Genomic DNA, 24,926 nt, shown 5'->3' with positions numbered 1-24,926 from the left:
GTGTGTAACAAAGTCAGTACTCCTTGTTCTCAGCAACTTTCTCACCTTGTCCTTTGTGGCAGCTCTATGATAACTCTGTGCTTTCTGTTTCCTTTCTGGTGTTGCCTCCTTTCATTATGTTTCCAACTCAGAACTTGATCATTTCTGAAAGCAGCCACATCATCTCTTTTAATCATTATTTCATTAATATGGGAATGTCATTTTATTAGCCCAGCTGTGGCATGCATTTTAGGATAGAAAATATTGGTATGTTTTTCTTAAATTTACTGATGTTACATGTTGTAGAATCTCATAGAACGTAAGGGACTCTGAAGAGGATTAGCCATATTGCCCTCACTTCCAAAATGAGGATAGTGAGGTGAGGGGTGGTAGTGACTTGTTTAAGATTACTGAGTAGCCCAATGGCCCAGCCAGCTCTAGGCTCAGGTCTTCCCACTTCAAGCCCACGGCCTTTTATTTTACACCCTGAGGCCTCTCTTATTACATGAATGGATTAAAAAATTGTAGATGACAGTGGTTTCTGTATCTATCCAAGAAAAGAGCCTGAATGGCATGGGAGGAATCACACTGCACATATTAGAACTTTCAGATTTGCCATCTGATTCATTAGTTTATCTTGATAGGTATTCCTCCCGATCAAAGCTGGAGGTCAGTTTGGATTTCTGATTATGTAGGAATGTTTGTATGTCAAATGCTCTCTTGAAGCCGTGGTGGTGCAGTGGTTAAGAGCTCAGCTGCTAACCAAAAGGTTGGCAGTTTGAATCCACCAGCCACTCCTTGGAAACCCTATGGGGACAGTTCTACTCTGTCCTGTAGGGTTGCTATAAGCTGGAATCGACTTGAAGGCAACAGGTTTGGTTTTTTGGGTTTAATGCTCTCTCATTTAAAAGGTAGAACAAATATGGGCATTGCCACTTTGGCAGTCTCCTGAGGGCAGAAAGAGTTCTAGCCCTTTTTGCGTTACTCCTATTGTCACCCTTCCTCCATGCCTAAAAATCTCAGTGTGTGAGACGTGTTTGTGGCTGTCATAAGCACATTCCTGTATCTGAGGAAACGTGTAGCTTTGAAAAAAGAATTGTGCTCTGCAGTCTGGAGGTGAAGACACAAAAAGTTAATGTGCGTGCCTTGACTTGGGGCATACCAGGAGCCAGGATATAATTTTTTTTAATTTCAGGTTATTTTCAGGAATTGATTTTTCTATCTCACCAAATTGTGGATTTATAATGGCATGTATGTTATGAAAATAAAATTGCCAATTGATTGTTTTATATTTGAAATTGGGGCAGAGTGTTATGTGTAATGTCATTCTGTAACAGATACCCTATTCCCCTGTCTAGTGTGGGCTCATTAGGACTGGCTTTCTTTATGCCCTTGAGCAGAGTCATGTGTCGTAGTCCTGTCACCAGCAGAGACTAGGTCTTTGAAGGCCTCTTGTATGAGAGAGTAGCTAGGAAATAGGGCTTCTGTAAGAGACGTGGAATTTTAAGCATTAAAACCCACAATCCAAAATAACCTAGTTTGATGTCCCCTTTTCTCTTAACAAGTTGTCCCTGCTCGTGGATCAGAGGAAGAAATGAACTTTGATTTTTGGCCCTTGTTGAGTTCACTAGAATTGAACCGTACAAGTTAGCACATAAGATCTGGGACAAACTAAGCCATTGAACAGTGCATGGACGCTCTACCATCTGTAATGATAAAAAGAGTTAAATATGGTCTTGTTTATTGAATACCTACTGTTGTGCTAGGTATTTTACATTTACTTAGCACAGCACCTTGTAAAGTAGGTATTATTATGTCCAGCTTATAGATGTGGAAATTGGGGTTCAGAAACTTGCCCATGTTTGAACAGCCAGAAAATGCACCAAGTTGGGATTAGAATCCAGGTCTGCTTGAGTCAAAAGCCTACATGCTTAACCACTCCACTATTCTCTCTCTCTTTTCCTGATTCATAAAATGGGATAATAACACCTGCCTCAGAGTTATTTTAAGCATCCTATAAGATAAAAGATCCTAAAAGCACTCTGTAATACACTAGTAATGCTTTGCAGAATGAAAGGCAATATTATTGGCAGTAGAGGATAGTCCGCTACAGTATCTCTACACGGCTATCTACCCTTCATAGATATCCAGATGTCCTGGATTGTACCTTTTGCCCTTGGCTTTCTGGTGAGTGAGAGTAGTTTATGTCCCGCCTATAGATTTTGAGAAGTATGTCATTGGTCCTCCTTAGCCAGCCATATTTTCAAGAACATGATTTCCTTGCCCTGTAGCTGAGAGGAGCAAAGAGGAGAAAATCAGCAGTATGTCTGTGGACACAGAGCTATAGGGCTCCAGAGCTGTTTTTAGGTCAAGAAGTTGTACATAGCATGGTTCTAGCTGTATTTTCACATGAATGCCGTCCCCCCCCCCACCTTCTTGTCTTTCATAGAAACTGAGCTGCTGCTCCCAGTAAAGGACATCAGTCATTTCTTGATGCAAGACATTGCCTTCTTGTCTGGTAAGCAACTTTCCTCATATCTTTATTTGAGGTAAATGCATGACTCAATTAACAAGTCAGTTTGGTCCTTCTTATATAAATAGCATTATATGTTTTTAATGATGTAACTATGGTATTACACCTCTCCCTGTTATTAGCTCTGTTATTAGGCGCATAAACATTTAGGATTGTTACATCCTCCTGATGAATTGACCCCTTTATCATTATTAAGTGATCTTAATCTCTAGTGATATTTTTGGCTGCAAAATCTATCTTGTCTGATATTAACATAGCCACCACAGCTTTCTTTTGACTAGTGTTAGTTTTTCCCATCCTTTTAAATAATTTGTGCCTTTATAATTAAAGTGCCTTTCTTGTAGGAAGCATATAGTTGGGTTTGCTCTTCATCCAATTTGATAATCTCTGCCTTTTAATTAGGGTGCTTAAACCATTAATATTTAATGTGATTATTCATATGGTTGTGTTTAAATTTACCATCTTACTATTCGTTTTCTATTTGTCCCATTTGTTCTTTGTTTTTTCTCTCTTTTTCAGATTAAATATTTTTTTATCATCCCATTTTATCTCCTTTGCTATTGTCATTTTTTTTTGCACATTTAATTTCTACCTTAGTAAGGTTCCTATACCACTATTGTTATTATCATCTATGTTGTTTCTTCCACAAATCCATTAGAGCATCACCTTTTTCCTATAGTTTTTAGCCTGTATCATTTCATGTTCACCATGACTCTAAGAGGCTGATTATATCAAGGCTTTCACTTGTTGTCAAGCAGTCATTCATTTTGAATTTAAGGTTATAACATTGTTATAGAAATAGTTATTTCTAAATCCCCTTGGTTGTCCAATTTGGGTAATCAGCTATTTTTCAACCACATTTATTATATGCAGTATATGGAATTTCATTATGACTATATTCATTCATTTTACCTTTCATTTAGAAACCACTCTGCCAGTTTTTAAACTTAAAGTTTCAGGAGCTTGTTGCCATTTGGTTTGTGTGGAAATTATTACCCTTATAAAAGTTTTACTGTCCCAAAATAGTCTGCTAACTGCCCCCCTCAAATCTAAAATCCTGTTTCTTGCATCACTGCCACATAAATGGTTAACTTGGTGATTTTGTTATACTGCTTCAGGTGGCCGGGGTAAGGACAATGCATGGATAATTACATTTCCAGAAAACTGTAATTTCAGATGTATACCAGAAGAAATAATAGCAAAAGTGCTGACTTACTTGACATCTATTGCAAAGTAAGCATTTCTTTACATTTTTTCCCCAATTTGTTTTATAGCAGATAACCATTTGAATGTAAAACATGAAAATGAGTTATTAGTGTGACTATTGGGTGGGTTATTATTATCATATTACAAATAATCAGCAGACCCACATTCAGGTATGATAAGAAATAGAACTTAGAAAGGGAAACTGACAGCAACCAAAGTTCTCTAAAAAATTATACTTAGGATCTGTGGAAAAAATTGGGGATCTAGAAGTATTTGTCCCTATGAAGAGGAACATGGGTTGAGAGTGGTGGTTGTACATAAAGCCTTAGATTTACCTAAAAGGGGACAGCCAATCTTCCAAGGATAAAGCAAGAAGACAGATGTTAAATAGAATCAGAAGTGGTATTGGGAGAGAGTCAGAGGAACTTTCTGATATTAAAAATAATTTGATGCTAGAATGCTTTAAAAGGGAAATTTTCAAAAGCCTCCTTAGAAAGTATATTTATGTTGAAGATGAACTTTTTAAAGGAAATGTTTTCTAGTTTCTAACCCTGAAGATTCCCTGAAGACTAAGAGGGCACAAATCTAGGGTGGTAAAATTTGGTAAAGAGTCTCATGAACTGAAATCGAATCCTAGAGCACTAAATTTATAGTACACATACTGAAGCTTGAAAGTTGTCTTTTTAGGACAAATGAAATTCCTGTTATTTTTATGAGAGCGTATTTCCTCAAGATGCAGACTAGAGACAGGAACGTATATTTAGCAGTGTTTTACTGAATGAATGGATCATTGGCTCATGATGGATTGCCATGCAAAGTTAAGTCTGGTGTCATGAAGGACAGGTTTTGTCTTTGAAGTTTTCCCACACCAAAGATTGCAGTTTTCCAAATCATTTGAATTACACATCTGCATTACATTATCACTTGCCTATATAGAAGACTGCCATTTTATGCTGAAAAACAGATTTCCAATAGTGAGGAGGTGAGTATGGAATCAAATTGCTTTTCCAAAGTAGTGGTTTGTGATAGCTTTGAGGATCCAAATCTCTCTTTGGTCATGACATCAAATATAAATGAAATAATCAGAAGTAATGACATATCTAGCAGATTCAGGTTATTACTAAGAAAAACTTATTATTTCCTCTGATCTTCCAGGCAAAATGGATCTGACTCCCGGTTTACCGTTATTGTGGATCGGAGATCGGATACATGGTCTTCTCTCAAAATCGCTCTACAGAAAATTTCAGTAAGTGCCTATACATTCTATAGTAACTTCTTATGTTAATTTTATATTATACTTTCTGTTGTGGAGGGTAGGAAGAAAGATTATTTGATACTGATGGAGACAATAAAAATAGACGCGATGATGAGGTGGGAAGGTAGGATGAAGAGTTGGTAGAGGAGGTTGAGTAAGACAACTTCACTCAAAAGAAAGCCTGTTGGGAAAGAATGGGTGGTTAGTAGCTCCAGTTGTGAGTGAGAAGAGACTCATGGTTTCCTATGTCTTTCAGAGTCAGGCAAGTTTTTATGGGGACTTTTATTTCTTCAGAATGGAATTAGCTTTTCTTTATACTCATTGTAAATGGGGAAGTATAAAGGAGAAAAAAAGTCATCAGTAATCCAACCACCCAGAAATAAACACTTTTAACATATTGATGTCAATTTTTCTAGACTTTTTTCTCCCCTGAGATAAAGTAGGGAGGGGAGTCACCTGCAAAATGACATCTCCACTACTAGAGTCTAATCCCTAGCTTCTACTCAAGGCCCAGAGACAGAAAACAATTTCCCTAAAGGAAACAATACCAGAGATGCAATCCTGCCCATAGCCAAGATGACCGTTTACATTATTAGCATATATATTATATCAGTATATACATTATAACATTAAAAAAAAAAAAAACCAAATCCATTGCCATCGAGTTGATTCCGACTCATAGCTACCCTATAGGACAGAGTAGAACTGACTCATACGGGTTCCAGGGAGCGCCTGGTGGATTTGAACTGCTGACCTTGTGGTTAGCAGGCATAGCTCTTAACCACTGTGCTACCAGGGTTTCCATTATAACATTAGTATATACATTATTAATTTATAATCATTTTAGTATATAGTAAGGGCTCAGCTGCTAACCAAAAGATTGGTGTTTGGAACCCAACAGCTGTTCCATAGAAGAAAGATGTGGCAGTGTGCTTCTGTAAAGATTACAGCCTTGGAAATGGTATAGGGTCCATCTACTCCGTCCTATAGGGTTGATATGAATCGGAATTGACTCGATGGCAATGGGTTTGGTTTTCGGTAGTATATAGTGACATTGTCTGACATTTCCCTTTCACAGAAGAAGAGGAAGGGTGAGTCCTTCTGAGCTGGCAAGCTTAGGGCTGTATGTAGAACTACCATGTAACCAACTTCCTCCATCAGCCCAGAGTAGCTGGGAATTGATAATATTTTTTCTTTGAGATTCCAGCATCATCAGCCACCTGAAAATCTTACTTGTCTCCTGACTGACCTCAGGAGGCCATTCCCACCAGAGAAAGATGGTTGGACAGGTATTGTGTCACACTGTGATTAGTTGCAAAGACAAGACCAAAATCTAGGTTGTTGGATTTATAAGCTGGTGTTCTTTTTTGCTGTACTATCTTGCCAATGCGACTAAAAAAAATATACTAGCACGCACGTGGTAAAATGAATGAGATCCTCATTCATTTAGTGCCTGGCATGAAATAGTCCTCATCCTGGGCAAGTCAGTGGTTTTTTTTTTTTTTTTTTTTTTTGTTTAACACAGGTGTGTAATCGTAGACAATGGAGAAGAGAGTTACACCAGATTCACAGAGGTTACTGAAATCAAATAGTACAACCTTGACTTTGTATAGTTTTGCTTTTTTGAAAGCACTGAAATTTCTTAAATAGTATTGATTCTCTCAATTTCCTCGTTAAGTACTGCAGGCAGGTTTCACTATAATCGTTTTATAGATGAGGAAAGTAGTTAGACATACACACTTTGTAAATGTTATGTGACATAGCTAAGGTCATACAACTAAGTAACAACAACAACAAAAAAAGCTGGAGCAAGAATTGGAATATCAGGAATTCCAGATGGTGCCTTTTCCATTTGTGCTGCTTTCTGTTGTTTTCCAAATGGCTTGTGCATAGACAAATAAATGCAAGATCTCTTTAGAAAAAGGGAAAGTTTCTTTGGAGAGAGGACATCTGCTGTCTATATACTACTGAGCCCCATCAATGGAGCTAAATGAAGTAAATGCTATTTATCTTGCCCTGGCCTTTTAGGGCCAGTCTTTGGGCTTGGTGAGCAAACCTTAGCTTATGCCAATAATTGATTCTTTTATACTAAACATAGCACTTGTTACAATAAAACGCTTTTTATTGCCCAGCTTTTTTCTTTTGGCCAACACTGTACCCGTTTGATTTAATTAATTTTCATTGAGTGCCCATTTGGCATATGGTATCAGTTTATTGGTGGTAGAGTTTTATTTTTATTAATCAAGTAGGTTGCTTGGGACCAAGGTCTTCTTTTTCATAAAAGACAAATAAATGATTACTTCTTAATCCTATGGATTTGGGGTCAACAGAGGGGTGAAACTCCCCCTTTTCTCCCTGGGGATGCTCTCTCAGTGGTAAGTACTAACGATGCTCAGTAAAGAGCTCAGAGCTCAGGTTCTCTTTATTTTCATAATTGCCAGGCTGATGGTGATGGGGAGAATGGGGTGCAGGGGCTGATGACCTGTAACCGTCTATAGGTTGTTTTGGGTGTTGTTTCTTTCTAAAACATTTGATGTTTCTGCCTGTGGCATAGATTCTATACCCATACTCAAGAGTACATTAATGATCTCAGCCACTTCTAGCTGCTGGGCACTTTCTGAAGTACAGGTAAATGTTGAATACGAGCTAATTTTAAGAGGAAAAGTTGGCACTCGAAGATGATTCCTGGTGAAAATTGCCATTGTACACATAGGTATTTAACTTTCTCTGGTGTATTGTTTTGAATGTGTGTCTGAAATAATTATGCAATGCAATTTGAAGACCCTACTTTGTAGATTCCAAAATACAATTTTGCAGTTAGGTTATATTTCCTAACTAATGAAAGGAGACAAGATTTGTTTTTATTTATGAATTTGGGGAAATGTTCAAAAGTCAGAATTGACTCGACAGCAATGTGTTTGTTTTTTGTGTTCATTTGGGAGAGAATTCTATCCATCTTAGAAAGTTTGCATGTTATGTTCTTTGTCGAGTATCATCAGGACAAAATTTCACAAACTGTAACCTTTCAGAAGGCTAAAACAGAAAATAATTTAATTAAAAAAAAAAAACAAAACAGAATTGAATCATAAGAGCCCCAAAGTAGAAACTATCCAAATGCCCACTAGTAACAGAATGGATAGATTGTGGTATATTTATGGGGAGACCCTGGTGGCATAGTGGTCGAGTGCTACTGCTGCTAACCAAAAGGTCAGCAGTTCGAATCCACCAGGCGCTCCTATGGGGAAGTTCTACTCTGTTCTATAGGGTCGTTTTGAATCAGAATTGACTCCACGGCAACAGGTTTTTTTTTTTTTTTAATCGTAGCAGCACTATTTGGAATAGTCTGCAAACTAGATGGTGGTATATTCACACAGTGGAATATTATGCAGCAATACAAAGAAGCTATCTGCGGCTACATGAAATAACACTAAGGAATCTCACAAATGTAACATTGAGCCAAAGATGCCAGATCCAAAGAGTTCATCTGTAGATTCTGTTTATATAAATTAGAAAATCAGGTTAGAAGTCAGAAGTCAGGTTGGTAGTTACTCTTGGAGGGGTAGTGGCTGGAAAGGGGCACAGGGAGGCGTCTGCGTTACTGGTGGTATTTTTTTCTTGAGCTGGGTGCTGGGGACACATGTGTATTCAGTTTGTGAAAATTCGTCACGCTGTACACTTTAGTGTGCTTTTCTGTTTCAATAGTATACATAAATAAAAAGGTTAAAAGCAAACAAATCAACAACCCAGAATTGAGATTTAAGTCACAGACCCGGGCAGGAAAAGAGTAAAACGGGTCGGTTAATACTACCTTCACAAAGATTCTTAGCATTCCACCTTAAAAATCAAACTGCGCAGAGGAGCAAGCCAGCCCCACCAAGGCTGACTGCTCAAAGCTCCTGGAGGGGAGTTGATCTTTCCTTCCTCCACTCTTAGGATTTGCCTGATCTTCCCGGGCAGCCCAGCATGGGAGAATCCAGGCACTCCCATCAGGCTAAGTAACTGGGGGAATGTGTGAACTCTGAATTACAATGAGCAGCAGGGAAGGATCTGTCAGCTGACTAATCGGGGATAGTGGGTTTTTTTTGTTTTTTTGTTTTTGCATTGCTGCCACGGTGGTAATGGAAGCAGCTACGGTAGCTTTTTTTGATAGAGGTTTTTGGCTGCTGTTTTTTAAATCCCACCCAAGAAGCAGCTCATATTTCATCAATGTTGTACTGACAATTGGAAAAGAAGAGTGGAATTGTGTCTAGGCGAGATGGCAGAAGCAAATCCCCCGAGAGGCAAGATGAGGTTCAGAAGGAATGCGGTAAGGACTCTGCCTACAGTCCTGGAAAGCCTATTCCGAAGTTCAAGTGCAGGGATGCTGCTGCAGCATGGTGCAGCGGCACACACTGCTGAACGGGCCTTTTCAGGACGGATGGCGAGAATGGAGACTTGTATTTGCATGGATTGCGTTGATGTGATTTCTGTCCTGTTGACATAGGGGAATTTACAGGAGGCGAGAAAGTAGAATTTCAGAATTGAAATGGCATCAAGTTTATGGGAAAGCTCCATTAGCCACGCTCTTTGTTTCGGACTCTGAACAATTTTGAATCGTTTGGCTTTCAATCCCGAGTCCAAAGAGTATCTTACAAAGGGATGCATCCATTCCTTCACCGGGCTTAGGTCTGGAGACAGTTTCATCAGCATTGCGAAAGGCCACACTTCTTGGGTGTTACTGTGCAAGCGAAATTTTTGTTTTAAAAAAAAATCTATAATGATTGAAAATCTTGGTGGTTTCAATTCTTCCCCAAACTCCAACTTTAAAGAGGCAGAATTTTCGTCTGTTGATTACGTTTTTTTTTTTTTTGAAGGAAAAAGAAAAGTGGTAACTTTTCTGTATAGGCTGGAATTAGAAATTTCTCCTCTCATATACATTTGAAACATTCTTCTAACTAAATTTCCCCCTTCAGTAGTTCATCCCAGTGCTAAATTTCCCAGTGAATTTCTAAAGTGATCCTATAGATGTATTTTGGAGAAAAGCAAAATACCACTACCTCATTTAAGAACTAACTGGTCGTCGACAAAGCTTTAAATGCTGCTCTTTTTCTTTCAAAACTTAAGATAGATAGTTTTATTGATTTTTTTTATGATGTAAAATGTAATACTTGCTCCTAAAAATACTTGCTCAGTAAAAATAAAAAACAAAAAAGTAAGAAGCAGCCATTGAATAAAGGATATTTTGAATCCGAAGTAAGATAAGGAACACAACCCAGTTGGAATTTTATTCTAGTTGAATGACAGTGAGCCTTAGATACCACACAGCAGAATATTAAACAAGGTTCATTTCCAGACTTTAGTGGTGAAATGATGTAACAGGTTGATGCCTTTGTTGTTATTACTGCTCTAAGTCCATATACCTGGACAATCTGGGGGTAGGTATGAATAGAAGGGAGTGAATCTCTAGGTGGGAAAGGGGAGAGGAAGCTGATTTCATGCCAATTACAGTGAAAATCAATAAGAGCAGAGGGCTGTGGTGGGGCTGTACAATTATGAAGTTGAGGAGCATATTCATCTTTACTCAGGAGCCTTCAAACAGTCAAATGTTGGAACTCCAAAAATAATGCATGCAAGAAGCTAAAACCAAAACAACAAGAACAACAAAATAAAACTGACCCTTGCCCAGCTCTTTTGATAAGTCCTCAAAAACAATTTATAGGTTTGATTTTGGGGGAAAATAGAAATCGTGCTGGTTCGTGTTTATTTAACCTTACAGATTAGAGATTCTTAAAGCAGCATACGAAAGAGTTTAGAACTGTGGCACCCCCAAACCAAAACGGAAAAGCTCAGTGGTCTGGAACTTTATTTGCCAGAAGATATGTGCATCTGATTCCTTAGACAACATGTGTTGTTCATTTAAATACTATCTAGTTACCTAGTGCTGCCGTAACAGAAATACCACAAGTGGGAGGCTTTAAAGAACAGAATTTATTTTCTCACAGTTTTGGAGGCTAAACGTCCAAATCAGGGTCTCAGCATGTTGACTACCTCCTTGTCAGTAGCCCTGAGCGTTCCTTGGTCCTTGGTGATCCTCACATGGCATCTGTCTTCCCAGTATGTGCTTGTCTCTGTGTCTGTTCTGGTCTTTTTGTAAATCAGAAATAATTAAGTTTAGGTCATGCCCTATACTGGTATGGCCACATTGACATTATATTAGAATGTATTATAGAAGGTCATTATGTTCCATCACATCCAGAAGTATGCTGCTGTGGTTATTAGCTGCCATCGAGTCTGCCCTGAACTCATGGCATCCCCGTGTATTACAGAGTAGAACTGCTCCGTAGGATTTTCTTGGCTGTCATCTTTACAGAAAACAGATTACCAGGCCTTTCTAACATGGAACTGCCGAGTGGGCTCAAACCACCAACCTTTAGATTAGCAGTCGATCACAAATGGCTTACACCACTGGGGCTTCTTCCACAGGTAGAGGGGTTAGGACTCCAACACATATTTTGGGAGACACAATTCAATCCATAGCACTAGCTTTAAAATGGAGTATCTAAAAACTTTTAGTTAGGCCAACATCTCTGTAGAGAAAAGACAGTCTCTGTATATGCCTATATGTGTGCTCACAGAGACACATGCAAACTTATGTTAAATGCTTGTGATCTGTCTGGTGAAAATTTCTGGAGTGCTCTGTCCCTTCCAGATTCACATCGCCAGCAATCATGGAGAGGAAGGGTACATAGTATTGACGTTGGCCCATGTTCAGCTATAGATCAAACTTTAGAGGTTGCTCACTGGCAGCCCACAGATGTGTTCTGTTAGGACCATATAGTGTCTTAAAAAACTTTGAATTTGTTGCCTATCTTTAAAAACCAGGGAGTATTATACTGAAATTTGGGTTTCTGGCTTCTATTAAGAATGGAAGGTCTTACAGTGTTGGGCCCACCTTCCCACATGACCTCATTTATCCAGAGCTGACTCGTGAGTGCCTGCTACCCACAATTTAGATACTCTCCAGTTCTCCACAGTCCTCACCATTTCCTATTGCTCCTCAACACCTAGGAAGAGTACCAGTTGCCATTTTCCATCTTATCTTAGTTGATATCAAGTCATCTCTCACTCATAGGGATGTTGTGTAAAACAGAATGAAATGTTGCCTGGTCCTGAGCCATCCTCATAATTGTTGGTATATCTGAGCCCATTGTTGCAGCCACTGTGTCAATCCATCTTGTTGAGAGTCTTCCTCTTTTTTTGCTGACCCTGTACTTTACCCAGCTTGTTGTCCTTCTCCAGGGATTGATCCCTTCTGACAACATGTCCAAAATATGAGTCAAAGTCTCCCCATCCTCTCTTCTAAGGAACATTCTGGTTGTACCATCTCATTTAGGGAGCGTTTTAATTAAACTCCGCCTATTTCACTCATTTACATCATTTCCCTGACACATTGTAGGCATTCAAGTTTGTCGCCTCTGCTTTAGGTTTCAGATTTAGATTTTTGACCTTGAACCTGATCCTTGTGTCATCCCCACTATGCTTCAAAGTTCTCCTGTTTATCCTTTTTGCTATCCATTAAGGAAGGCTTAAATGTAAAGGTGGGTCTGTGTCAGCATACCATCTATCTGTCTATCATCTATCTATCTATCTATATTCAATTATAGTTTAAGAGTCTGGCTCTGCAGTCAGATGACTCAGGTTTTAATTCTGCTACTTACAAGCTAGGAGTTTTTGAAAAATGACTTAACCTCACAAAACCTCAGTGAATTAGTTTACTATTTCTTCTGTAACAAATTCTCACACTTTAGTGACTTAAAACAACATCATTTATTATCTTACCATTGTGGAGGTCAGAGGTGAGAAGTCAGTTTCACTGGGCTAAAATCAAAGTGTTGGCTGGGTTTCCTCTGAAGGCTCTAGGGGAGAATCAGTTTCTTTGCCTTTTCTAGCTTCTAGAGGCCACCCACATTCCTCGGTTAGTGGCCCCGCATCATTCTGGCCTCTGCTTTCATTCTTACATCTTCTACTAATCATTCTGATTTCCCTGCCTCTCTCTGGGATCAGATTGGGCCCACCAAGATTAATCCAGGCTAATTAATCTCCCTATCTCAAGATCTTTAATTTAACCACATCTACAAAGTCCCTTTTGCCATGTAAGGTAACATAGTCACAGGGTACAGAAATTAGGGTAGGGACATCTTTGGGGGGGGGTCATTACTCTGTTGCCACACTCAGTTTCTCCACTTGTGAAATAATGCACATAGAATCTACCTCATGTAAAGCACTTAGCACAGTATGGTCATTGTGCTCATGATGGGCACAATTCCTAACAACACATTCAATGAATATTAGTGACACCCCCACCTGCCCAAGTCTCCCATCTACCCTCTTCACCTTAGGGGTTTTTCTAGTTCTGCAGAAGAGAAGCTATGAAAAGTAGTTCTTCGTGTGAGGTTGTGGGATTCACCTTTAATGCTACAGTTTGGCAAGCACCTGTGGTTAAGGTCTGGGCTAAGTGGATGGGACTGGGATTGACAAGTCAAGTCTATTGGAGTCACATGTGAGTGTAATGGGCCTTGGTGATGGAAACAGTATTTGTGGTCTGAACTGGATGATACTGTTTTTTTTTTTTTTAAATCTAACTCTTAAAAACCAAATGAAGTGTTTGAGTGCCAACCAATTGTTCAGTAGATGTAGAGCTGAGGTCTACAATTATTTACTCCCCCAAATGGCTTCTAAATTGGAGAGTAGCTATTGGATTAAAAGAATCCTTGTGCAGGAGGATAATATGCTTGGTAGTTCAATAAAGATTCTAAAATTATCCTATAATGAAAACCGTTGTAAATGGGATTATACAGGTAATAAACGAAATTTTCATCCTCTGATAATGCATTTTCCTGAAAAATGCAAATTTTGGCAGGCTTTTTGTGACAAGTGAATTACTAAACATTTTGAAGGAATTAAGGAAGGAGAATGTATGATAGAATCATCAGAAGATTTTACTTAAGAATATCTGATTAAGAAGGTAGAATCATCTTTAGAAGCAATTTGTATAGCTTTCAGTGTTTGAGATAAACCACTTTATCAAATCAAGACAGTGAATGATTTAATAACCATCCAATATAAAATCCCTGATTTAAGATCATCTGAATACCCTCAATCCCGCTCTGAAGCTCACTTCCCTACTAATTCTATGAATTGTGATTTGGCTTCTCTCTCCTTTCTGCTTTGTTCACTGTTGTGTGATCATGGGAAACCCTGGTGGTGTAGTGGTTAAGTGCTACGGCTGCTAACCAAAAGGTTGGCAATTCAAATCCACCAGGCGCTCCTTGGAAACTCTGTGGGGCAGTTCTACTCTGTCCTATAGGGTCGCAATGAGTCGGAATCGACTCGATGGCAATGGATTTGGTTTGGTTTTTTGTGTGATCTTGTTGCCCCTGGACCTGGCTTCTGGGGCAGCCTTGCTGTCTCCTAGGGATGGCAGAGTAGAGACCAGAGCCTTACCTCCTCACCTCCGCAAAGGTTGTCACATGAGTCTGTCTGTCCCTCTAGTATCCTTTTATTCCCCCCCAATTTCAGAGATGAGGCAGTATCCTGGGCTCTAAGTAGGCCATCCCAGGGCCATGTGTCTGGAGAATTCCTAACTGGCAGTGCTGGAGAACATGAAAGTAAGAGAAGGAGATACTGAGAAAACGAGAAAGAAAGACTGGGAGAGCAGACCAACCTAGAGTTCATGGAAGAATAAAAGTAATTTGGTTTCAAATGTTGCTGAAAGTAGGATGCTTTCAACTTCATTTAAGAGTCAAGAAGGGAACTGAATTCAGGTAAGTATAATAATAGCGCAGGTAGCTTTCCCATGTGAAAGAAAAGCTTACCTCCCAAAGTGGATAATAGAAGTGGAATGAGTGCTCTCAACCTAAAAATAGGCCCAGAGTCCCAGGTCCCTGTCAGAGTCTTCCCTGTAAGTGAGCCTTTACCTACCTTCTTAATCTTTTCTGCCTAAACCTGCTTGTTCTTGCATCCAAGAATCCAAGGTACATTAAAACACACACGTCTTAATAATTTTTGTTGTATACCAAAAACCCATTGCTGTTGAGTCAATTCCGACTCATGGCAACCCTATAGGACAGAATAGAACTGCCCCGTAGGGTTTCCAAGGAGCGGCTGGTGGATTCCAACTGCCGACCTTTTGGTTAGCAGCCAAGCTCTTATCCTCTGCACCACTAGGGCTCCTTTTGTTGTATAACTTTGTTCAGTTACTAATATTGCAACATGATTGAAAGATAACTGAATTGAAAAATTTTTAAATGTATTTTGCTTGATTATGCTTTACATGACTGTTTTGGGGGCAGCTGACTCCTGACTCCTTTCCTTCCTGACTTGTACGTACAGTCGTCTGATGGACATCATCTAGATTTCCTGCTGAATCTTCCAATCCAACACATCACAAATGGAAATCAGAATCTTATCCCCCTCCTTGTCCCTGGGTAGTGCAAATGATAATGCACCAAAAGGTTGGAGGTTTGAGTCCACTCAAAGTGCCTTGGAATAAAGGCCTGACAATCTACTTCCCAAAAATCAGCCATTGAAAACCCTGTTGAGCACAGTTCTACTCAGTCACACGTGGGGTTGTTATAAGTCAGAAGTGATAGCAACTGATTGTTTCTCTTTTTTTATCCCTCTCCTTAACACCTGCTTCTCTCCTGTTCCCCATCTCAGTGGGGGTTGTGCCATTCACCCAGTTACACAAACCAGAAGTCTGAAGACCGATCATCCTAGCCTTTCCTTTCTCATCAAACACATTCCTTCATCATGTTCTGCTGATTGTACCTCCTAAATTCGACCCCCATCTCTGGCTTGGATTCCTGTACCAGTCTCCTAGCTCATCTGTGCTTCCACTCTTGACCAGATCCAGTCCTTTCCCCACAGAGTAGCCCAAGTGATCATTCTAAAATGCAGATCTGACCATGTTGCTCTGCTGCTTCAAACTTTTTAGAGACTCCCCTTGCCTCCCAGATAAAACCCAAACTTCTCAGCAAGGCATGCAAGGTCTTTCGCAATCTGCTTCCTGCCCATCTTTCCAGCACCACGTCCCATTGCAGCTTCGTTTTCCTCTAGTTTTCCTGACTGAGACCTCTTCTCTTGAGATCGTATAGTGCCATAGTGAATGATCAGGAGCTCAAATCAAGGCTTCTTCAGCGGGAGCAAGTTATACTTAAACTCTTTGAACCTCACTTTCTTTGTTTGTAAAAGAGGATAGCCTAACTCTTTCATAGGATTGTTATGATGATCATATTGACAAAATACTAGCCCAGAGTAAATATTTGATGCCTCGTGGTTTATTATTAATATCAGCCCATGCTATTCCATTCCTCACTAATTTTGCATTGTTTCTTTTGAATTCTTTCATTTAGCAATTATTTCTTGACCACCTATGTGCCAGGCATTGTTCTAGATGCTTGGGAAACACTGGTGAACTAGAATGACATTCTGACCCACTTAATTTCCCCTTTTTGACCTCCCTAGACCTAGAAGGGAAACCCTGGTGGTGTAGTGCTTAAGAGCTACGCCTGCTAAACAAAAAGGTGGCAGTTTGAATCCACCAGATGCTCCTTGGAAACTCTATGAGGCAGTTCTATTCTGACCTATAGGGTTGCTACGAGTCGGTTTAGACCTAGAAGGCTCTGTGGTACCACGTTTCCTTGTATATTATGCTAATTCCTTTGTTTCGTTTGTCAAGTTATGTTGTTGTTAGGTGCTGTCTTAGTTATCTAGTGCTACTGTAACAGAATTACCACAAGTGGGTGGCTTTACAAACAAATTTATTTTCTCACAGTTTGTGAGGCTGGAAGTCTGAATTCAGAGCATCTGCTCTAGGGAAAGGCTTTCTCTCTCGGTCCGCTAGGAGGAAGGCCCTTGTCTCTTAGAGTTTCTGCTTCTGGGGGATCTTCATGTGGCTTGGCATCTCTCTTCCCCCATCTCTGCTTCTCTCGCTTGCTTGTTTAATTTGTTCTATATCTCAAAAGAGATTAACTGAAGAGACACCCTAATCCTGCCTCATTAACATAATAAAGATAACCTAATCCTCATTGACATAACCTAATCCTTCCTCATTAACATAACAAGCAAGCCATTCACAAATGGGATTATAACCACAGGCAGAGGTTAGGATTTACAACATGTTTGGGGAGGACACAATTCAATCCATAACAGGTGCCATCCTGTTGGTTCCAATGCAAAACGACCCTACGGAGGTACAACAGAACTGAAACACTGCCTGGTCCTGTGCCATCCTCACAGTCATTGCTATGTCAAATTATTATACTGCGTGTTATTGATTCCTAATACACTCCGCTATTAGACTGTTGTCGTGGTTGTTAGGTGCTGTCGAATTGGTTCCAGCTCATGGGGACCTTATTACAGCAGAGTGGAACGTTGCTCGGTCCTGCACTATCCTCACAATTAAACTGTCAGGGAGTATATTTCAGTAACCTGTGTACACTATATTGTAGTAACCTGTGTACACATTGGTACACTAATGTCTAACAGGGCCAGATGAGCATTCACTTAAATACACGGAGTGGACACATGGAGACCCTCACCTCAGTGAATGCTGCTTGGATGAAAGCAAAAGGATGTTTCCATAATACAGTTTTCTGTGGTTTAGTGCAAGCATACAGAATTTCAGCTTCCTTACAGCTTTTACGGCTATCGTAGGAAACTATCTCCTAATTCTGTTTTTTCAGGAAATAAAAGCAGCTTTGAGTTCAGGTAACCAACTTTAAAATGAATCTTCAGAGTATAATTTTTTTTTATTGTACTTTAGATGAAGCTTTACAGAACAAACTAGTTTCTCATCAGTTAGTACATACATTGTTCCATGATACTGCTTAACAACCCCATGACATGTCAATACTCTCCCTTCTCAACCCTGGGTTCCCTATTACCAGCTTTCCTGTCTCCTGCCTTCCAGTCCCTGCCCCAGGGCTGGTGTGCCCTTTAGTCTTGTTTTGTTCCATGGGCCTGTTCAATCTTTGGCTGAATGGTGAACCTCAGGAGTGGCCTTATTACTGAGCTGAAAGGGTGTCTGGGGGTCATACTCTCAGGGTTTCTCCAGTCTCTGTTAGGCCAGTAAGTCTGGTCTTTCTTTTTGAGTTAGAATTTTGTTCTACATTTTTCTCCAGCTCTGTCTGGGACCCTCTGTTGTGATCCCTGTCAGAGAAGTCTGTTGGAGGCCGTGGTAGATGTGGTCCATTAGTCTTTTGGACTAATCTTTCCCTTGTATGTTTAGTTTTCTTCATTCTTCCTTACTCCTGAAGGGATGAGACCAGTAGAGTATCCTAGATAGCCACTGACAGGCTTTTAAGACTCCAGACACTACTGACCAAAGTAGAATATAGTGTCCTAGATGGCCGCTCAGAGTATAATTTTTATAACATGGGATCTGCTTGTCCCGTGTGAGAAAATTCCATGCTAGAAGCTTTGCAAGATCTGACCTTGATGACCTTACATGATTTTTATTTCTATTTCCATGTTTTAAGATTTTATCAATGCCCATTTTTGATGTGTTGGCCTTTATGTGAGTTTATGACTTTAAATTTTTTTCCTTTAATTACATATTTTCGGATATGTGCTCGGTTGAATGCATGTTTTGAGATTTCTTTCTTTCTTTCGATAGGCTTCCTTCCCTGGGAACCTGCACTTGGTTTTGGTTCTACGTCCCACCAGTTTTCTTCAGCGAACTTTCACAGACATTGGGTTTCGATTTAGCCAGGAGGATTTCATGCTCAAACTGCCGGTAAGAGTATATTATTTAAATTTTTTTTTCTTTAATTCTCATGAACACCTCATACCACGCTGTTGATGTTTCACCTGTACTCACCTAAGCATTTAAAAGGAAAAATATGTCTTCCCGGAATGTAAATTTGAAAAGCCTGGAAGACTTCTGCTTCTACTGTAAAAATACGTTTCACGTTGTTGTTAACAAAGAAATAGATTGATCCATTTGTAGCAAAGCAATTCCTTTAGCAAAGTATGTATATCATATATGTTTTATACATGTGTGTACATATGTATGTATGTGTGCGTGTGTGTGTGTCCACACACACATATTCCCCAAGAAACCTCAATCAGGAATTTTTTTTTTTTTTGGTAGCAATGAGTATGTGTTTTATGTATTTGAACTCCTGTGAACTTACATCCTGAGCTAGTTCAGAGTACCATGTTCTTTTTTAAAGATATTTTTATACATTTTGAGAGTTCGGAGTACAGTACTCATAAATTTTGGTACTTGAGCAAAGGCCAGTCCTGTCTGATAAATGATAACACTACATAATGTCCTTTTACTTTGGTGTGAGCATGACGTTCTTTCAAGAGCTTGGCCATTAACAGCAGCAACTTTTAGATGAAGGAGAATAAGGTGTTTTGGTTTCTATGGAGATGAATTTTGCTTTACAGAGAAATGGTTTTTTAAATGAAAACCACTGTTATCTGAAGAAGGTAGTGCATACTGGTGTGTGGGGGATGTACAGGAGAGAACTGGTCAAACCATCTATGAAAGGTCATTTTCTGCTGAATACGTACTAAAGTGCATTGTACAGGTGGATGGAGGGATACCACGAAGGGCAGTTAACAGTATCTTTCTTGCTTATTTATATAGGTGGTTATGCTGAGCTCAGTTAGTGATTTGCTGACATACATTGATGACAAGCAATTAACCCCTGAGTTAGGCGGCACCTTGCAGTACTGCCACAGTGAATGGATCATCTTCAGAAATGTATGTTGCTTTTGCCCTTACTGTAGAGCCTATAGTTCATGCTAGCCTTTAAATCGAGTTTGAGAAATTTTTCCTCTTTGGGAAAAACAGGTTTCTGGGGCTCCTGCTTTTCAAATACATACATAACTCAACATCTTGATTTTGTTCCATAGGAAATATCTTGAAAGGATGAAGAGTCACTGAGGATGACAATTGAAGTTGAAGCTGAGGCCTAGGGAGATCACACTCTAAATCACCCTCTCCCATGGCCCTATAGTAACCTAGGTTACAAGGGATGTGGGCTCAAACCCTGGCACTGTTGATTTTTACCTATATGACCTTGGACAAGATATATAATCGCTCCCAAGTCTTAGTTTTCCCAACTCTAAAATGGCAACAGTAATGCCTCACCTCGTCGGGCTCTTGAGAAGCTTACACAAGATCACAAATGTGAAAGGTTTGGCACAGTGCCTGGCAGATAGCAAGCCCTCAGTAATAGCAAGGAGTACTATTGATCTCATCATTCTAGTGGTGCTCCTGAGGCCATTAGATTTGCAGCAAAGAGTTCTTCTCTTCTAGAAATTTACAAATAGATGAAGGCCCTGCACCTCATAGGTGTGGTATGAGAATCTTGATGTCAAATTCTGCTAGTGATATGGGAACCCTTCTGAGGAATTAATGATGTTTGTTTAAATTCAGGCTCTTTCTTATCCCTATCCCTTATTCATTCAACAGTCCTATTCATTCAGATGAAGGTACATTGTGCAAAATTAGCAGCATCTAGTGTTTTATTTATTTATTTTTCTAGTCTTAATAATAAAGGAGCTGTGGTGGCACAATGGCTAAGCACTTGGCTGCTAACTGAAAAGTTGGCAGTTCGAACTCAGCCAGCAGCTCTGTGGGAGAAAGACCTGACAATCTGCTCCATAAAGATTATAGCATAGAAAACCCTCTGGGGCAGTTCTACTCTGTCACATGGGGTCACCATGAGTCGGAATTGACTCGACGGCACCTACTAACAGCAACAACAGTCTTTAATAACCTATACAGCTATAAAAAAAAGAACAGGTACCTTGAGCTGACTGGTATACAGAGGGTTCAGATGGGCTCTATTATTTTGCCCTTCTTTCTGTGAGCCATCGATTTTGAAACAAAATGAACAACAAAACCTTGCTGGACAGTTTAGGGCAATAGAGTCTTTGGGACCATGACTTCCAATCTACAGTACCCAAAGCTAACTGTTCTTGACTAGTAGTTCCCCTGTCTCCTTAGTCCATCACCTTGTTTGGGATGCTGATGCTTATTTATAAATCAGAATAAACAAAATGGCTTTGATGTTCTCATCTCTCTTCATAATAAAGTTGTGTAAGGCACTTTTACCAATTGTAGAGTTTAAGAGAATAAAGAAAACACTTGTGTTTTTCAACAGCATGAAACAAATTACTCAGTCCATGGCATCTTTAAGAAATAATTTTCATTGGTGTCCAAGAAATAAATACAGGATTTTAGTTAAAAGACATTCAGGAAGACTCTTAACCTTGATTTCGTTTCCTAGAGGCTTAGATGCAAAGTTAAAGTTGATTGCCAAGGGCAAGGCCAAATTTCCTTAGCAGAGGAGAGTTCATAGTGTATGTGTTTGCTGTCATACCTACATAAAGTAAACGCAATTACCGACCCAGGTTTTGATATGTTGGCAGAGTTACCGTAGAATTAAAATGGTCACTGGCTCTTTGCAGGCTATAGAAAATTTTGCCCTCACAGTGAAGGAAATGGCTCAGATGTTACAGTCCTTTGGGACCGAACTGGCAGAGACAGAGCTCCCAGATGAGATTCCTGCAATAGAAGAAATTCTTGCCATTCGTGCTGAAAGGTACCACATGTTGAAGGTAAGGCTGAGAGAGTAGATAAACAATAGTTTGCCACCATCTTTCTTTTTCTAGAGGAGTTTTTAGTGTATTCAATTTCCCACTGATTGTTGTAAGGGAGACAAAAGATATTTATATATTATAAAGCAAACTATAAAAAAGAATACTTTACAAGCAGAAAATGTCCTGGATATCTTGGCTTCAAGCGTCACCTTTGTAAATGGTGCAGTCTCTTATAGAGTCGTTTATCTGTATACAATAATTTATAAATGTTGAGAATAAGAAATCCACAGTCATTGTTGTTATCATGTATTCTCTTCTGTTACTGTTGTTGTGGTTGGTGTATCATCTAGTTGATTCCGACTTATAACGACCCTATAGGGCAGAGTCGAACTGCCCCATAGGGTTTCCAAGGCTGTAATCTTTATGGGAGCAGATCGCCAGATCTTTTCTCCTGTGGAGCTGCTGGGTGACTTTGCACTGCCGACCTCTTGATTAACAGCCAAGCTCTTAACCATTGTGCCACCAGGGCTCCTTATTGTCTATTATATGGAAAGGTCCTCTCATTTCAAAAGCAAGAGTGAGGTCCAGGAATCAGGCAGGTGTACTGCTTTGACCTCCACCACCAGGACCGTGTGAAATGGGAGGAGAACTTGATGAGGAGCCAGGAGGCCTGGTTTCTGGTCCCAGCTGTGCCGCGAACTAGTTTTGTGACCGTGGCAAACATTGCTAAAATGGTTTATGGTTCTCTTTTCCACAGAGGACTAGTTCTCCATGTTTTCTCCGATAGACCAGGCATGATAAGTTGATTTTGTTCTCCTACCTGGTCCTGTCTAGAGTGTTGGGTTGTGAAGGATTCTGAGGCACGATTGAGACAATCCACACGTACTTTTGTATTCGCTTTCCTCAAAGTGTTAACGATCTGAACAAGCACCAGGCATCCATATACAACACCTCTCCTTCAGATGATGATGGGCATGCTGGGTGCCCTGACAGATTCAAGCTCTACGTAGCAGTGACACTTTTATATTAAGAAGAGGAGAGAAACTGGCATTTTTAACCACAATCTAAGAGCAAAGCTCTGTCCAAGGAAAGAAAGCTCTGCCTCTCACGAGCTGTGTGATGACGAGCAATTTGCTTACCCTCCTTGAGTTTCATTTTCCTTATCCGTGCAATGAAGTTAGGTCCCTAAGTAGCGCAAACAGTTTGCACTCAACCGTTAACTAAAGATTGGAAATTTGAACCCTCCCGGCAGTAGGCACCACAGGAGAAAGGCGTAGAGAACTGCTTCTGTGAAAATTACAGCCAAGAAAACCCTATGGAACAGTTCTAGTCTGTGACACATGGGGTTGCCGTGAGTCAGAATCAACTCCATGGCAACAGGTTTGGTTTGTTTTTTTGCAAAGAGGTTGTTGTTGCTGTTGATGGTGATGATGATGATGCATGCCTTGTAGCATTACTGTGAGGATGAAATGAGGTAAAGTATGTGATGTACGTACAACAGTGCTTTGCACATAGTTGATACTTCACAAATATTAGCTCTTAATATTCTCACTCATGTTCTTGTTGTTATCATGGAACTTCTCTCCAGAAAAATATACATACACCCAAATTTTTGCTTAGAATTTCAGGGGGCCAGTAGACCTCTTGGAGCCATGGTGGCACAGTGATTAAGTGTTTGGCTGCTAACCTAAAGGTCAGCAGTTTGAATCCAGCAGCCACTCCTTGTAAACCCTATGGGGTAGTTCTACTCTGTCCTATAGGATCACTATGAGTCAGAATCGACTCAACAGCAACAGGTATAGACCTCTTAAATGAGGTCTTAGACCGCTCTTAAATGCCTGAAGCAGGTCTTTGTCCATAGGCCTCTCTAGATTAAAAGCTTCTGAATAGAGGTAAATGCTTCATGAGGAATTGACTAAACCCAAAATAAAGTAAAATAAGAATTAGGGCAGGCAGTGATTGGTAACAATTAAGGATCGGTAGGAAATGTGAATATGCCTCAAATACTATTTGTAACTGTATTCTTTCTAGTGTGGCGGTCTTTATTGTGCTACTGCTGCTTTAATTGAGCATATTAAAAATGTTACCACAATAGAATGGAATAGATTACAACTTACTACCAGTAAGAGAAGGCAGGCTATGAGTGGAACACATGGTACTTCAACCCATAAAATCTTCTATGAATAGTGATTGCAGCATCCATCTCCAGAGATGGAGGGGCTTCCTGGAGATCCTCACAGCTTTTGGACTCTGTGATACTGAGGTATCCCTGGATTTTTCCAACAGCTATGAAAACAAAGGCAGTTCTAGAACCTCTGTTCCTCTTCTGCACGCCATAGGTGTGTGCTCCTTCAGTTCAGTAAGGTTAGGTTACTAATGCCTGATGCATCTTGCTCATTTGAACAGAATAACATTACAGCTATAACCAAAGAAGGAACAATTCTGCTAACAAATCTGGAAGCACCTGGCGCTGAAGACGTTGGCCGTTCAAGACCTGAGCGCCGTCAGGAAATAAGTGGTGACTGGCAAACTATTAATAAGTGAGTACTCCTGTTTTGATTCCAGGTTAATTTATTTCATATTTTTGAAAGGGACTTATACATTTTTGCTGCAATCTGTTGAGTGCGAAAGTTTCCTGGACCCCTGGAAATCTGAGTGAGACACCTTCCTGAATGTGTTCTACAGAGATTATTTAGCTTGTGGAAGAGGTTTTGTGGACACTGATGGGCTCTACCTGAACCAAGTATCACGGGCTATGACTTTGTCTATAATTCTTAATGGTCAGAGCAAGTTCTCCATATACCTATGAAACAAATCATTGTTTTTAAGAAATTCTTTGACTTTTTTTGGTTAAGATTGCTGACTCAAGTACGTGATATGGAAACAGCCTTTGATGGATTTTGGGAAAAGCACCAACTAAAAATGGAGCAGTATCTTCAACTATGGAAGTTTGAGCAGGATTTTCAAGAGGTAAGTTAAAACATATATGAAAACAAAAATAAATAAATAAAACCCATTGCCGTCGAGTCGATTCCAACTCATAGTGACCCTATAGGACAGAGTAAAACTGCCTCATAGGGTTTCGAAGGAGCTGCTGGTGGATTGGAACCGCTGACCTTTGGTTAGCAGCCAAGCTCTTAATCACTGCACCACCAGGGCCCCCAAAACATATGTATAAGTTATGCATATATACAGATTATATTTTTTTCGGACCTGTTTGAGAGTAAGTTGCATACATGATGGCCTTTTCCCCCTAAGTACTTCAATATGTCTTAATAATAGGGTCATTCATAGAACCACAGTACACTCATCAAATTCAATAAATGTAACATCTTTTATATCATCTACCAG

The 24,926-nt window shown here is 39.8% G+C and overlaps 1 protein-coding gene across 4 annotated transcripts in view; it reads left to right on the top strand.

Moving 5' to 3' along the window:
- Positions 1 to 2,108: 2,108 nt before the first annotated feature.
- The window catches only part of MCF2 (MCF.2 cell line derived transforming sequence), a 62,530-nt gene continuing 39,712 nt past the window's right edge, over positions 2,109 to 24,926 (top strand). For 2 of the 4 annotated variants that reach the window (XM_064277647.1, XM_064277646.1), the window contains exons 1-8: positions 2,109 to 2,497; positions 3,631 to 3,745; positions 4,874 to 4,964; positions 18,631 to 18,750; positions 19,612 to 19,728; positions 21,444 to 21,593; positions 23,982 to 24,115; positions 24,431 to 24,545. In XM_064277647.1, coding sequence (XP_064133717.1) covers positions 2,389 to 2,497; positions 3,631 to 3,745; positions 4,874 to 4,964; positions 18,631 to 18,750; positions 19,612 to 19,728; positions 21,444 to 21,593; positions 23,982 to 24,115; positions 24,431 to 24,545 — 951 coding nt within the window. In that variant the 5' untranslated portion in view covers positions 2,109 to 2,388. Of the gene's footprint in view, positions 2,498 to 3,630; positions 3,746 to 4,873; positions 4,965 to 8,981; positions 9,280 to 18,630; positions 18,751 to 19,611; positions 19,729 to 21,443; positions 21,594 to 23,981; positions 24,116 to 24,430; positions 24,546 to 24,926 lie in introns of those variants that run through there. The other 2 variants (XM_064277650.1, XM_064277649.1) reach the window with 1 other exon arrangement.

Source organism: Loxodonta africana, chromosome X, assembly GCF_030014295.1.
Source record: "Loxodonta africana isolate mLoxAfr1 chromosome X, mLoxAfr1.hap2, whole genome shotgun sequence".
NCBI lineage: Eukaryota > Metazoa > Chordata > Mammalia > Proboscidea > Elephantidae > Loxodonta > Loxodonta africana.
The sequence above is the reverse complement of the archived record's forward strand: the minus strand, read 5'-3'. Positions and strand labels throughout refer to the sequence as shown.